This window comes from Hyla sarda, chromosome 7, assembly GCF_029499605.1.
Source record: "Hyla sarda isolate aHylSar1 chromosome 7, aHylSar1.hap1, whole genome shotgun sequence".
NCBI classification, from domain to species: Eukaryota; Metazoa; Chordata; class Amphibia; order Anura; family Hylidae; genus Hyla; species Hyla sarda.
In genome coordinates this window covers 202598265-202612488 of record NC_079195.1, presented here as the reverse complement: position 1 = coordinate 202612488, position 14224 = coordinate 202598265, and the positions used below count along the sequence as shown (strand labels likewise).

Here is a 14224-nt window from a genome sequence, read left to right as displayed (position 1 = left end):
CCAAGCGTTGCTTCAGTCCAAAGGAAAGAAGGCGCGGAAGGGAGAAGACGACTGGTGAGAGATTGAGACTCACATCATCAAAAGTAAGACCACCAACTACGGTGATAAATCTTCGCAGAGGAAGGCTTACGAGTCCTGATCATTATGCGGATCACCTAGGAAGAGAACCCCCTGGCCCTTAGAACCACGGTTTCAACCACCATGCCGTCAAATGCAGCGCTAGTAAATTGGGGTGGCAAAGGGGACCCTGATAGAGCAGGTCGGGACGAACTGGGAGACGCCGTGGTACGTCGGCTACAAGGCGAACGAAGTCTGTGTACCACGCGAGTTTGGGCCAGTTCGGAGCCACCAGAATGGAGGAAACACCCTCCTCTTTGAGCTTCATCAGGACCCTGGGAAGGAGAGGAGGGAAGAGATAGGGGAGGACGAAGTACGAGCAGGGGAACAACAAGGGTGGCCAGAGCGAGATGATCACAGGACTTTGCGACAAAGCGAGGAACGTTCCGGTTGGATGACACAGAGCTGTCCAGCATATCGGACATACTGGTTCGGTCCTCTGGATCAGAGGCAGAACCTGGCGCCTCATCCTCCAACTCCCCAGGAAAATGTGAGCTGGTGGAAGCAGCCTTATGAAGGCAAGGCGGACCTGGTACGTAGAGCTGGAGAACACAGACGGCAACCAGTCCCTAGAATGAGGGCAGTGCTGGGAGGAGGAGCGTGACACATGGGTGAAGAGCCAGAGGACAACACCTTAGGGTGGTTGTGAAATCGCTCAAAGGGAGGATCAGGGGAGAGGAAGCGAGCCTCCTAGGAGGGCAGGCGCAAGGAAGATTGTTCCAAGGCAGTAACCACGGATGGGGAGACCTGTGCCAGCTCGGACATCGACTGAGAAAGGGAGGAGCAGAACCCGCACGTTCCAGCAGAACATCCTGGGTTTGGACATAGGTGCAAGCAAAAATAGAAGTCGGCAAAGAAAATGGAACAGTCTCACCCGGTTTCTGTGTCCCTCAGATGGAGAGGCGATGCAAGCTGTAACTTGAAGAGCAGGCATTTGGTTCAGGCAGAGTAGAGAGAGAGAGAGAGAGAGAGAGAGGGCAGGACCCCGCATAAGGAGGAGGGAGGCGTTACAGGATCTAGCCTGGCCCTCATTGGAGGAAAGGAAGGAGGCACCAAGAAATGACCCCTGCAGCACGCACACTGCACTGATAGGAGGCCAGTCACCCAGAGTGCGCACGCTGAAAAGCAATAGACCCACAAGAAGAAGGGGGCGGAAGACCTGCCAAAATGCCTGTCCGACGGGGAGTGGGTGGAGCCAAAGGCCGCAGCCTCAATTAAATTCAACCCTGCCGCCTTGCTCATGTATACGGACAAAAACTAAAGTAAACTGCCGGCTGTGCACATGCAGCGCAGCTGACAGGCAGAAGAAACGGCGCACAGAAGGCCGAATGGTAGCGGTGGCCAGCGCACTGCCCGCTGTACCCAGAAGGGAACAACTGCGAAGTTGCTGGGAGAAATGTGCTGGCCCTGGCAACTGACCGTGCACCCGGACCTTCAGGATGGTTGAGCAGGGGAACCTGGTCCCTGGTTGGAGACAAGATTTCCAGTAGCATGGGCCCAAAATAGTGACACTCCAGAGGTTGAGAGCCCAGAAGGAATGGTGATCCCAAGGAGGGGGAGGAGGGGTAAAAAATACTCACCCTGTCACAGAAAAACGTACCTAACGAAGTCTTCAGCCAGCCTTTGAAAGCCTGCATCATGCCGGGCTGAAACAGCAAGACGAGCAGGTAAGACTGGGGGGGGGGGGACCTGGACCCAAGGTACAACCCCAGGTGCTGGCCAGTGGCGAGAAGGGGTTGACAGTGCATAACTCAATGCCTGTGCCCCTTCATCGCATATGGGGGAACAGGTAGCACCATGCTCCTGAACCCCCACCTAAAAAGAAGGAAATAAAAGGGAGATAAAACCTAAAAAATAAGTAAAGTAAAACACCAGGTCTGGAGAAGTTCAGACCTGTGTCTGTCTCCTATGGACACTAAGCTAAAACGGATTAGCTCAGAGTCAGTAGGCGGGGGTATCTCCTGCCAGGAGCTGCCGACTTTTTTTTTGTATTGCTTAGTGTCAGCCTCTTAGTGTCAGCAAAATATACCCACGGTCTCTGTGTCCCCAATGGAGCCGACCAGTAGATTTTGGAATGTGGGAGGAAATCCAAGCAAACGGGGAGACCATCATTGCAGCACTGCACCAATCTGGGCTTTTATTTTATTTATTTTTTTAAAGACAAGAGTGGCAAAGCTGCATTACCAGACTCTGCCTATGAGCATGCTGGTGCAAGTGGTGCTGGAAGAAAACAGGGTTTACTAATCTCAATGAACCCCCATTAAAGTGAATCTGTCTGCTCTAGATCATGCTCAAGTGTCAAAGAGATGGTGCAGAGCTGTAGGTTGTACGCTGTAGGAGGAATGTATGCTGCGGCTCAGCATCGCCTCTTTGACACTTGAGCTCTGAAAAGTGAAAGAAGGAAATGCACCATGCTACCTCTGCAGTTTGATAAAGCTCCCCCATAATATACACAGATCAACTAGACCTCAAATTTCCATTCAGATTTTACCAATAATTATTTACCTAAAAGGGGCTTTTCAGCAATTGCCTATGTTTAGGATAGGCCATGTCAGTAATACACTAAGGACAGCTCTAGAAGAGACAGCTCCATACAGTGTGTAGTGGCCATGCTGGGTTACTGCAGCTTAGCTCCCATTGTGACCACTTCACCATGCACAGGGCCATCTGTTTCCAGCTCCACTCACTGTACGGAAGGCGCGGAGCCTGCAATATAGACAATGGCTGATCAGCGGGGTGCTCAATGTTGGCACCTCACACATCTGATATCGATTGTCAATGCGATTAATGAAGAGTCCCAGAAAACCCCTTGAAATCATATCGTGCAGTTTTTCATTTCCAATATGACCATTTAAAGGGGTACTCCACCTCAAGACATCTGATCGCAGGGGTCCCACCGCTCGGGACCCCCGTGATCTTCCTGCTGCACCCAGCGTTCGTTTAGAGCTTCGAGTGCAGCTTCGGAGGGTCGTGACTTCGCGGCCATGCCACGCTCGCGATGTCATGGTCACGCCCCCTCAATGCAAGTCTATGGGATGGGGCGTGACGGCCGTTACATTTCCTCCCATAGACTTTTATTGAGGGAGCATGGTCGTGATGTCACGAGCCTCCGCCCTGCATCGCCAGTCATCCGGCACGGAGCAAATTTCTCTCCTTGCCCCCGATGTCTAGGGTGCCGCAGCAGAGATCGCGTGGGTCCCCTGCGATCAGACATCTTTTCCCTATCCTTTGGACCCCTTTAAGTTCCGATGATACTTTTATGGGACACACTGGTTCTTGTCCAGCCAGCATTGTGTAAGATACTTGGATATACATATAATGCATAAACAAATTTAGTGTCCTGTTTAGATTTCAATACTTAAACACTGTTAATGCACAGAGAATCAGGAAGACAAATACAGCTTATACTTGGTGTAAGATTTTTTTTTTTTTTGGGCGGGGGGGGGGGGGGGGGGGGGGGGGGAAGATACCCTTGCCTCCCGTCTATGCATGGATTGAACCATTTTGTATGTTGCCTGTTGCATGCAATAAGTTGGCTGCCTAAATACATACAATGGATGGCACATAGTGACCCTGGGGGAGATTTATCAACACCTATGCATAAGGAAAGTTGACCAGTTGCCTCTAGCAACTAGGTGGCGTCTTTCATTTTTAAAAAAGGCCTCTGAAAAATAAAAGAAGTGATCTGATTGGCTGCTACGGGAAACTGCTCAACTTTTCCTTTGCACAGGAAATGTCCTCACTTCTGGTCCAGTATTGGAAAAAGTAGTCTTTTTTGTGTTCATGGCCATGTTTGGTAGTGCAGCCCAGCTCCATTTGTAAAAGAGGCTATGTTGTAATACCAGATCCAGCCAGTGGTCAGAAGTAGTGCTGTTTCTGGGAGGAAGGGAGGATTTTTTTTTTTTCTGATCTGGGACGATCCTTTTATGATCACAATACACTATTGCTTTACCTTATGCAAATAACTGGGGAGTTGTGGCACGTAGAAGTGTACATACATCATCTGTCATGTACAGAGCTTTTAGGAAGGTATATAACAGTGTTTCCCAACCAGGGTGCCTCCAGGTGTTGCAAAACTACAACTCCCAGCATGCCTGGACAGCCAAAGGCTGGTATATAAGCATGACACTAAACCACATGGCATCTCAGCCCACCATGACTGGATTCTATAAGCCTCCCAGGAAGATCCTACAATACCTCACTTGTTCTGATGTAACCTTAAAGGGGTACTCCGGTGAAAACCTTTTTTCTTTTAAATCAACTGGTGGCAGAAAGTTTAACATATTTGTAAATTACTTCCATTAAAAAATCTTAATCCTTCCTGTACTTATTAGCTGCTGAATACTACAGAGGAAATTCTTTTCTTTTTGGAATGCTCTCTGATGACATCACGAGCACAGTTCTCTCTGCTGACGTTATTATAATAATAATGATGCTTTATTTATTGTTGTCCGTAGTGGGATTTGAACCCAAGTCCCCAGCACTGCAAGGCAGCAGTGCTAACCACTGAGCCACCATGCTGCCCTTACCATATATCTGCTATGCATGGTTGCTAAAATGGACAGAGATGTCAGCAGAGAGCACTGTGCTCGTGATGTCATCAGTGTTCCAAAAAGAAAGGAATTTCCTCTGTAGCATTCAGCAACTAATAAGTGCTGGAAAGATTAAGATTTTTTTTAATAGAAGTAATTTACAAATATGTTTAACTTTCTGCCACCAGTTGATTTAAAAGAAAAAAGGTTTTCACCGGAGTACCCCTTTAACCCCTTAACGACGCAGGACGTATATTTACGTCCTGCGCCAGCTCCCGCAATATGAAGCGGGATCGCGCCGCGATCCTGCATCATTTCGCGTCGGTCCCGGCGCTCATCAACGGCCGGGACCCGCGGCTAATACCACACATCGCCGATCGCGGCGATGTGGGGTATTAACCCTTTATAAGCGGCGGTCAAAGCTGACCGCTGCTTCTAAAATGAAACTGAAAGTGACCCGGCTGCTCAGTCGGGCTGTTCGGGACCGCCGCAGTGAAATCGCGGCGTCCCGAACAGCTGACCGGACATCGGGAGGGCCCTTACCTGCCTCCTCGGTGTCCGATCGACGAATGACTGCTCCGTGCCTGAGATCCAGGCAGGAGCAGTCAAGCGCTGATAATGCTGATCACAGGCGTGTTAATACACGCCAGTGATCAGCATAGGAGATCAGTGTGTGCAGTGTTATAGGTCCCTATGGGACCTATAACACTGCAAAAAAAATGTAAAAAAAAAAGTGTTAATAAAGGTCATTTAACCCCTTCCCTAATAAAAGTTTGAATCACCCCCCTTTCCCCATAAAAAAAATAAAAGTGTAAAAAAAAAAAAACATAAGTGGTATCGCCGCGTGCGTAAATGTCCGAACTATAAAAATATATCATTAATTAAACCGCACGGTCAATGGCGTACGCGCAAAAAAAATTCCAAAGTCCAAAAAAGCGTATTTTGGTCACTTTTTATACCATTAAAAAAATGAATAAAAAGCGATCAAACAAAAATCATACCGATAAAAACTTCAGATCACGGCGCAAAAAATGAGTCCTCATACCGCCCTGTACGTGGAAAAATAAAAAACTTATAGGGGTCAGAAGATGACATTTTTAAACGTATAAATTTTCCTGCATGTAGTTATGATTTTTTCCAGAAGTGCGACAAAATCAAACCTATATAAGTAGGGTATCATTTTAACCGTATGGACCTACAGAATAATGATAAGGTGTAATTTTTACCGAAATATGCACTGCGTAGAAACGGAAGCCCCCAAAAGTTACAAAATGGAATTTTTTTTCGATTTTGTCGCAGAATGATTTTTTTTTCCGTTTCGCCGTGCATTTTTGGGTAAAATTACTAATGTTACTGCAAAGTAGAATTGGCGACGCAAAAAATAAGCCATAATATGGATTTTTAGGTGGAAAATTGAAAGGGTTATGATTTTTAAAAGGTAAGGAGGAAAAAATGAAAGTGCAAAAACGGAAAAACCCTGAGTCCTTAAGGGGTTAATCTGCTCGCTCCATTGGTCAAGTACAATCTTTATGTAACAGGATTTTTTCTTTTCTTTTCTGGTTTAGACTGCAATATGTATTTTTCTTTGAATAAAAAAAAATATATATATTTTATTATGTAATGCGAAGGGTAATATTGTATTTTCTGCAACTCCGAGCATGAGCCTAAAAGCAAACAGACCTAAAAGGTGCCCCATTTCCATTTATTTTTTTTTACTATACAGTAAATACAACATCTTCATACAGTACCATCCAGGAAGGTAATAAATAAAAACAAAATGGCTTCCTTTAACAGTCTGAATATTTTTTTACGCTTTACACATGGCACAAAACAACTCGACTATGGGGGGGAAACTAAATTAAAAAAAATAAAAATATAATAGTGACAACTGAGGCCTGCAACCCCTGGAGACGTGTTTGGCCATAAAGGGTTCATCTGCATATGACTTGGTTGTAAAGCAGTGATCTCTCGACTTGTGGCTCTTCACCTATTGCAAAACTACAACTCCTGGCATGCTGGGAGTTGTCGTTTCGAAAAGGTTAGGGCAGTGTTTCCCAACCAGGGTGCCTCCAGCTGTTGCAAAACTACAACTCCCAGCATGCCCGGACAGCCAGCGGCTGTCTGGGCATGCTGGGAGTTGTGGTTTTGCAACAGCTGGAGGCACCCTGGTTGGGAAACACTGGGTTAGGGAGTCACAGGTTGGAAACCACTGTTGTAGAGATACAGCCAGTCTTAAAAAGGCACACAGAACAGACAAAGCTGGAAACGTATGTGACGGAACTCAATGACCCCGGAGCCTACAGACAATCGGTTAAAAGGCACTTACAGGGAAAGGTTGCCGATCGCTCTGCAGGACCAAACCTCTCCCTGCCAGAATAGTCATGCTTGGGTGATCCCTACAAGGGTATGTCCTTATCAATGAGACCACCAGAGAAGTGGACTGTAAACCCCTAAATCAGGGTGACTACACACCTGTTCATACATAGAAAGGGTCTCAGTGCCGCCGCTTCTTCAGGGCACAAACCTGCAGCCAGTTTTGTAGGGGTTGTAGTTAGTAACTTGCCTACACATCAGCTACATTCGCACAAAGTGAGCTGCGCAGAATGGGAGATATAGCATTTCAGCACCAGAAGCAAATCCATAGTCAAAAAGTTGCGCCCCCCGGCAGGAGTCTTTGCACTGCATTGTGGGGGAGGGTCAGGTTTGGGGTTTTGCAACCAAGCGCAGGTCAGCAGCTGGTAGTTTTGTTGCTATACATTCTCTATTTTGTATCACACTTGTCCACTGGTTTCTAAAAATCGGAACGCAGATCCTGATTTACATTCAACACATGAAAAGCCAGAGGTTACGCAAGGGTGACGCCAAGTTATATTGTTAGGTATAGCAGGTGGCTTGGTCTGGGGGCCACAGAGGTGGATATTCTGCATTGATAAATTCGTGTGATCCTTGGATCCAGACTGCGTCCCTCTGACGTGCTTTGATGCTGTAGAGATCCTTTGGTATGTTACTCCTCTCGGCCTGCTGGAGCATCTTCATTGCACGGGCAGCAGTGTTCCTCCATAGAACTGCATTTTACTAAGGAATAAAAAAATAAAATAAAAAAACATTACTGTCTATAGTCAAAGTAAGGCTGCATTCACACAACGTTTTTGCAATACAGTTTCCTTATCAGGTTTTTGATGAAAAACGGATTCCTCAAAACCGGACTAAACTGTATCAAATCGTGCGTACAAATTTTAACCCATATAAGGTTTGAAAAAATGATGTCCTGTTGCATCAGTTTTTAAGAAAAAAAAAAAAACATAAATTTTTAACTTTTCACTCCGTTATGAATAAAGTTTCACTTGTTTGATTGAAATTTCAAGAAAAAAAAAAAAAACCTTTTGGTGTCAAAAACCGTATGGTGCAAGCCGGATGGAACCGAACGAACGCACATATGGTTTCCATTGACTCATGTTAAAAAAAAAAAAATGTATACGGTTTCCATATGGTTTTTCACCTGGACCAAAAACCGTGGTAGCCTAAGGTTTTGGGTACTGGAAAAAGAAAATGGAAAAAAACGTACAAGATGCAAAACGGACACAACCGGATGCATCTTTTGGCATATGGTTTTCAATGCGGAGTCAATGCATACGGTTTTCAATACGGTTCCATACGGTTTCAAGTTGAAAACATTTACGGGAACTGTATTGCAAAAAAGTAGATTTTTTTTATGCTTTCCGTAAAATCTCTTTCTTGGAGGATCCATTGGGGGACACAGAGACCGTAGGTATATCTTGCTGACACTAGGCATACAAAAAGAAGTCTGCCCCTCCTGGCAGGATATACCCCGCCTACTGACCCTGAGCTAATCAGTTTAGTCCCAAAGCAGTTTGAGAAGACCGACAGAAAAAGAAACCAGCAGGTGTCCGAGGAAAACAGACAAAAAGAACCGAAACACAACCCCACAACAAATGGGTGGGTGCCGTCTCCCCCCAAAAAATAGATTTTACGGTAAGCATAAAAAAAAAAAATCAAACTTTTCCCGGTCGGCTCCATTGGAGACTGTGGGACGTACCAAAGCAGTCCCCGGGGTGGGAAAAAAAATACCAAACACAGAATCAGGCAGAAGACTGAACCACTGCCGCCTGCAACACCTTGCGACCCAAACCAGCGTCTGCGGACGCAAAAGTGAGCACTTAGTAGGATTTGGTGAAAGTATGCAAGGATGACCAGGTGGCCGCCTTGCAGACTTGTAAGGCCGAAGCCCTATTGCGTAGTGCCCAAGAGGCCCCAACAGAACGCGTGGAATGTGCTGTGACCTGAAAAGGTGGGATCTTCCCTTTACGACGGTACGATTCCGAGACGGCGGAACGGATCCACCGCAAAATGGTCGCCTTGGAAGCCGGAAGGACCTTGCAATGACCCTCCGTAATCACAAATAAGGTGTCACCGAGTCGGAAAGAGGAGGTGACTGAAAGATATATCCAGACAGCTCGAACCACATCCAGACAGTGGAGGGATCGCTCCTTAGAGTTGGATGGAGCCGGGCAAAATGAAGGAAGCACGTTGGGCAAGAAGGAAGGAGGTGACCGAAAGACAACCTTGTCCTGATGAAGGACCAAGAAGGGAGAGCGACAAGAGAGAGCAGCCAGATTGGAGATAATGGAGGTAATGGCCATGAAGAGCGACCTTCAAAGAAAGAACATGGAGAAGGGGTTCGAACGGAGCATCCCTAAAGGCGCCAAGCACCAGGTTGAGATCCCAAGGAGGGTAGGAGACCGGTATGACGGAGCCGCATGGGTCATGCCCTGTAGGATGGTGCGGATGTGAATGTTGGAAGCCAACTACCACTGAAAGAGAATAGAAAGAGCCGACACTTGACCCTTAAGGGAGCTGAGCGCCAAGTGCTGATCCAGACCGGATTGCAAAAAAAAAGCAAGAAGGCGGGGAAAGGAAAAGACAAACGGGGAGACTGACTGAGGCTCACTCCACCGTAAATAAGCCTGCCAAGTGCTTTGATAAATCCTAGCGGAGGAAGGCTTCCTAGCCCGAAGCATGGTGCGAATGACCCCAAAGAAAACCCTGGAGCTCTCAAAACCGCGGCTTCAACCACCACACCGTGAAATGCAGCAATAGTAAATTGGGGTGGCAGAGAGGGCCCTGGGAGAGCAGATCGGGGCCAACTGGAAGATGCAGGGGTACGTCTGTGTACCACTTGCGCCTGGGCCAGTCTGGAGTCACCAGAATGGTGGGAACGCCCTCCACCTTGAGTTTCCTCAGAACCCTGGGCAGGAGAGGGAGAGGCAGAAAGAGGTAAGGAAGATGGAAGGACGACCACGGGATGACAAGTGCGTCCTGTGCCAGAGCCAGATAGTCTTGCGACTTCGCGACAAAGCAAGGAACTTCTGTTGTGGTGAGACACGAAGAGATCCACGTCCAGGGTCTACCAAAGATTGTAGATCTGTGCAAACGCCTCCGGATGGAGAGACCACTCCCCCGGATCCGCGGAGGAGCAGCTGAGAAAGTCCACTTCCCAATTCTCCACACCTGGAATGTGGATCCCGGAGAGGGTGGGAACTCTAATCTCGGCCCAGAGCAGAATCTTGGAGACTTCCTGCGCGTGCCGCCCTGGCGAGTGATATATGCCACAGTCGTGGCGTTGTCCGATTGGACACTAACAGGACGACCCTGTCGGAGGATCTCCCAGTGGAAGAGGCAAAGAAAGATGGCACAGAGCTCCAGAAGATTTATGGGAAGGTGAGCCTCCTGGGGAGACCGGCAACCCTGGACCGTCAGGTCCTGAAACACCTCCCCAACCCAGGAGGCTCACATCAGTGGTGACGACCTGCCAGTGGAGGGGAAGAAACGACCGCCCTTGGAGAAGGAGGGGAGAGTGGAGCAACCACAGAAGAGACCGACAAACAGAGGGGGGCAGAAGAATCCGGCGATCCAAGGTGGACGGCGACTTGTCCCACCGGACCAAGATGGCCTGCTGAAGAGGGTGATTGCGAAACTGAGCGAAAGGTACCGCCTCCATGGCCACCACCAAGAGAGGGGCGCCGTAGACAGACTCCCTCTTGCAGGGAGTACCGCTTGTCCAACGGAAGACGAACACTGGCAGCTGCTGTGTCAAAAAGAAGACCCAGAAAGACAAGAGGCTGGGAGGGAGAAAGGTTGGACTTTTCCTGGTTGATCACCCAACTGAAGGCGGACAGAGTCTGTACCGTTAGATGAAGGCTCTCCAAGTTTTAGGACCAGGATGGAGCTTTGATCAAAAGATTATCCAGGTAAGGGAGGACCAAGATATCCCCGGGCCCCAAGGATGGCAATCGCCACCGCCATGACTTTGTTGAAAACCCTAAGAGCCATAGCTAGGCCAAAAGGAACAGCCACGAACTGGAAGTGACCCGCAGGGACAGCGAAGCAGAGGAAACGCTCATGGGCGGGGGGAAAATGGGGATGTGCAGATAGACATCCAAGATATCCACTGAGGAAAGAAACTCCTCCTGATCCATGGAGGCCACGATGGAGCAGAGGGGACTCCATGCGAAAATGACGTAGCCGCAAATGGCAGTTGAGTAGCTTGAGGTGGGGGAAAGGAGAGGGACATACTCACCCAAATGCGCCATACTCACCTAAGATGTCTTCAGCCAGCTATGGTCACCTGCATCATGTCAGGCTGAGGCAGTGGAACGAACGAACAGGGAAGGTAGAGGGACCCGGACCAAAGGTACAACTCCAGGCGCTGGCCGTTGGTGGGAAGGGGTTAACGGTGCATAATTTATGCCCCGTGCCCCTTAGCCACATATGGGGGAACAGGTAGCGCCATGCTCCTGAACCCCCACCTAAAAAAAAAGAGAAAATAAAAAAGGAGAAAAGAACCTCAAACAGGCCCTAGCTATAAAATAAAAAAAAGACCGGGTCTGGAGAACTCCAGACCTGTGTCTGCCTCCTACTGACACTAAGCTAAAACGGATTAGCTCAGAGTCAGTAGGTGGGGTATATCCTGCCATGAGGGGCAGACCTCTTTTTGTATGCCTAGTGTCAGCAAGATATACCCACGGTCTCTGTCCCCTAATGGAGCCGACCAAGAAATGTGGTGTGAACCCAGTCTAAGAGAAGAAATGGTGATAGTACAAGCACTAGGTGGCTCCTATGTGTCTCCTGATACTAGCATCAAGTCTGATCTATGTTACTCCACTGCCTCTTAGATCTGACTATAAAGGTTGGCCTGTAGTCTGTAACCATGGAGACACATAGAAGCAGAAATCAGATTCATTGCATTACAATAATAATGACCTTTCTTGTAACGGGATCCATCACCAGCCATTTCTCGGTAACTGTCTGAAGGTCTTGACCATTGAGAGGTTCTCTGAGCCTAATTTTAACTTCCAGCTTTCCCCCTGTTGGTTTTCTTCCATCAAATACCTGAAATGAGATGAATATAAACATAGAAGTCAACTTCAATGGTTAAATAAATAAAAATAAAAAAGTCTCCCTTCATGACACGGTATACCGGTGTTTCCCAACCAGGGTGCCTCCAGCTGTTGGAAAACTACAACTCCCAGCATGCTGGGATTTGTAGTTTTGCAATAGCTGGAGGCACTCAAGTTGTGAAACACTGCAATATACATTGGGGTAAATTTTTTAATAGTGTTTGTTTCCCGATAATAAATTCCCCTCACTGTATATACGGTCATATACCACAAGCTATTTGCCCTCAGGTGGGATAAAAAAAGGAGATTTTTTTTGTACTCACCGTAAAATCTCTCTGGTAACCTTCATTGGGGGACACCTATACTGATGGGTATATGCTCTTGCCACTAGGAGGCGCTGACACTAGGAACTGGAAAAAAAGTCGGCTCCTGCCTGGCAGGATATAGCCGCCCACTGGAAGTGAGGTAATCAGTTTTGCCAAGCAGTAGGAGAAGCCAACAAAGAAATATGTCCGAAGGACCCCAGAAAGGAATCCCGGATATAAAAAATAAAAATAAAAATACAAGAACAGGAACAGGAAAAGAAAATCCGGACAAAGAATTAAAAAATGGGTGGGTGCTGTGTCCCCCAATAAAGGCTACGAGAAACAGAAACAGAAACAAAAATGGAAAAGGGCACAAGAGAACCCCATCCAGAGTCAACCAAGTCAAAAGAACATGGCGGAAAAAAGGGGAGAGCAGGGAGAGAAAAACACTGGAAGAAAGAAAAAAAGGATAGAGACTGGCTGTGTAGAGGCTTGGTGCAGAGACTCGATGACCAGAACAGCTGCAGACCAAAAACCTCCGTCCCAGGGGCCCGCCGCAAGCACCTGGGAGGCAAAAGAAGCTCGAGTAGAGTAATCCAGATGACCAGAACGCCCACCAAACCGGGAGTACATTGACCAACGAAGGAGGAGACGGAAGGAATAAGGCCAAAAACGGAGCGGAATGCCCTGAAAAGGGGCATCCCGGAACACTGGCGTGTCCGATGGGAAACAGAGGTTCTCGAGTCGCCTGGAAGACGTACACCTGTAACGTACACAAGTAAACCCAACGTCCGCAAAATGCTCCGGGTGACAAACTCCTACGTCTAGACAACAAGAAGTGTGGTACAGAAAAACTGCCCCACAAACGAGACTGCGAAGAAGTCGGGGCAGGAGAGCTAACCTGCCCAAGACCACAACCATTACTAAGGCCCAAAGAACCAGAAGGGTCGACCTAGAAAAGAAGACACGCCACAGTATACTAGGATAGTGTCCAAGACACAGACTAACCATACATGAACCCCAGCGGTCTGAGAGGACCGCAGCAACATCACGTCAGGACGGGAATGGAGGAGGACACAAAAGGGAAGGTTACTCCAGAAGACTGTAGTGTCAGTGTAGCGCAACTGACACTGACAAGAAAGGAAGAACAAACCCCTCCAGGGAGATTGCACCGTGGGAGGAGGAGAGCAATGGCAGGACCCAAACAGACTGTGCTAGACCGGCTGTCGCTGAGCCATATATGAGCGCATAAACTCCTCCAACAGAGGGGAGTGCCAAGTCTATATGAGCAGCAGTAGATAACCAAGAAACAGGAAGAGAGCCAGGCTGCAAAAGTGCACAGCTCAGCTGATTGCTCTCAGAAAAAAAGGGCCAAACCAGGTACCCAACACCTATATAGAGGAGGGGAAAACAAGGGGTGGTCGCTATGAAACCCAGGCTCAGACCATGCCAAGCTCCCTGATCCCCGTACGCTCTGTGGAAGGAGATGATAAAAGTGGGTCAGGCACTATAGGAGCAGTGAAATGCCACCCGAAGGTAAGGGGGCAAAGTACTGGGTGGAAGTAGTCCCCAGGAACCCTGCAACAACATATAAAGGAATGGAGGAGCTAATTTGAGTCCTGACTACGAATGGAAGTAAGAAGAACGCACACACCCAAAAGCATTGAGAAGAACACCTCAACGTGGTGTAACCCTGGACCAGAAGGGCATCAACCGAGCCATTTCCTAAGGCAACAGAGCCGGTGTCTGAACCATCCTGCACAGGAGCCCCCCGGGACAGATAACGGGAGGCATTTGAAGGGGGGGGGGGTGCTGAACCGACTGTGTCGCCCCATCATGCCCCATGCCAGAG

At 48.0% G+C, this 14224-nt stretch overlaps 1 protein-coding gene across 3 annotated transcripts in view; it reads right to left on the bottom strand.

Annotated features, from left to right (window-relative positions):
- Positions 1–6787: 6787 nt before the first annotated feature.
- CC2D1B (coiled-coil and C2 domain containing 1B) overlaps positions 6788–14224 on the bottom strand; it is a 48536-nt gene continuing 41099 nt past the window's right edge. For all 3 annotated transcript variants that reach the window (XM_056532235.1, XM_056532237.1, XM_056532238.1), the window contains exons 24-25: positions 11931–12059; positions 6788–7724 (exon numbers count right to left, since the gene is read on the bottom strand). In XM_056532235.1, coding sequence (XP_056388210.1) covers positions 7722–7724; positions 11931–12059 — 132 coding nt within the window. In that variant the 3' untranslated portion in view covers positions 6788–7721. The remainder of the gene's footprint in view (positions 7725–11930; positions 12060–14224) is intronic.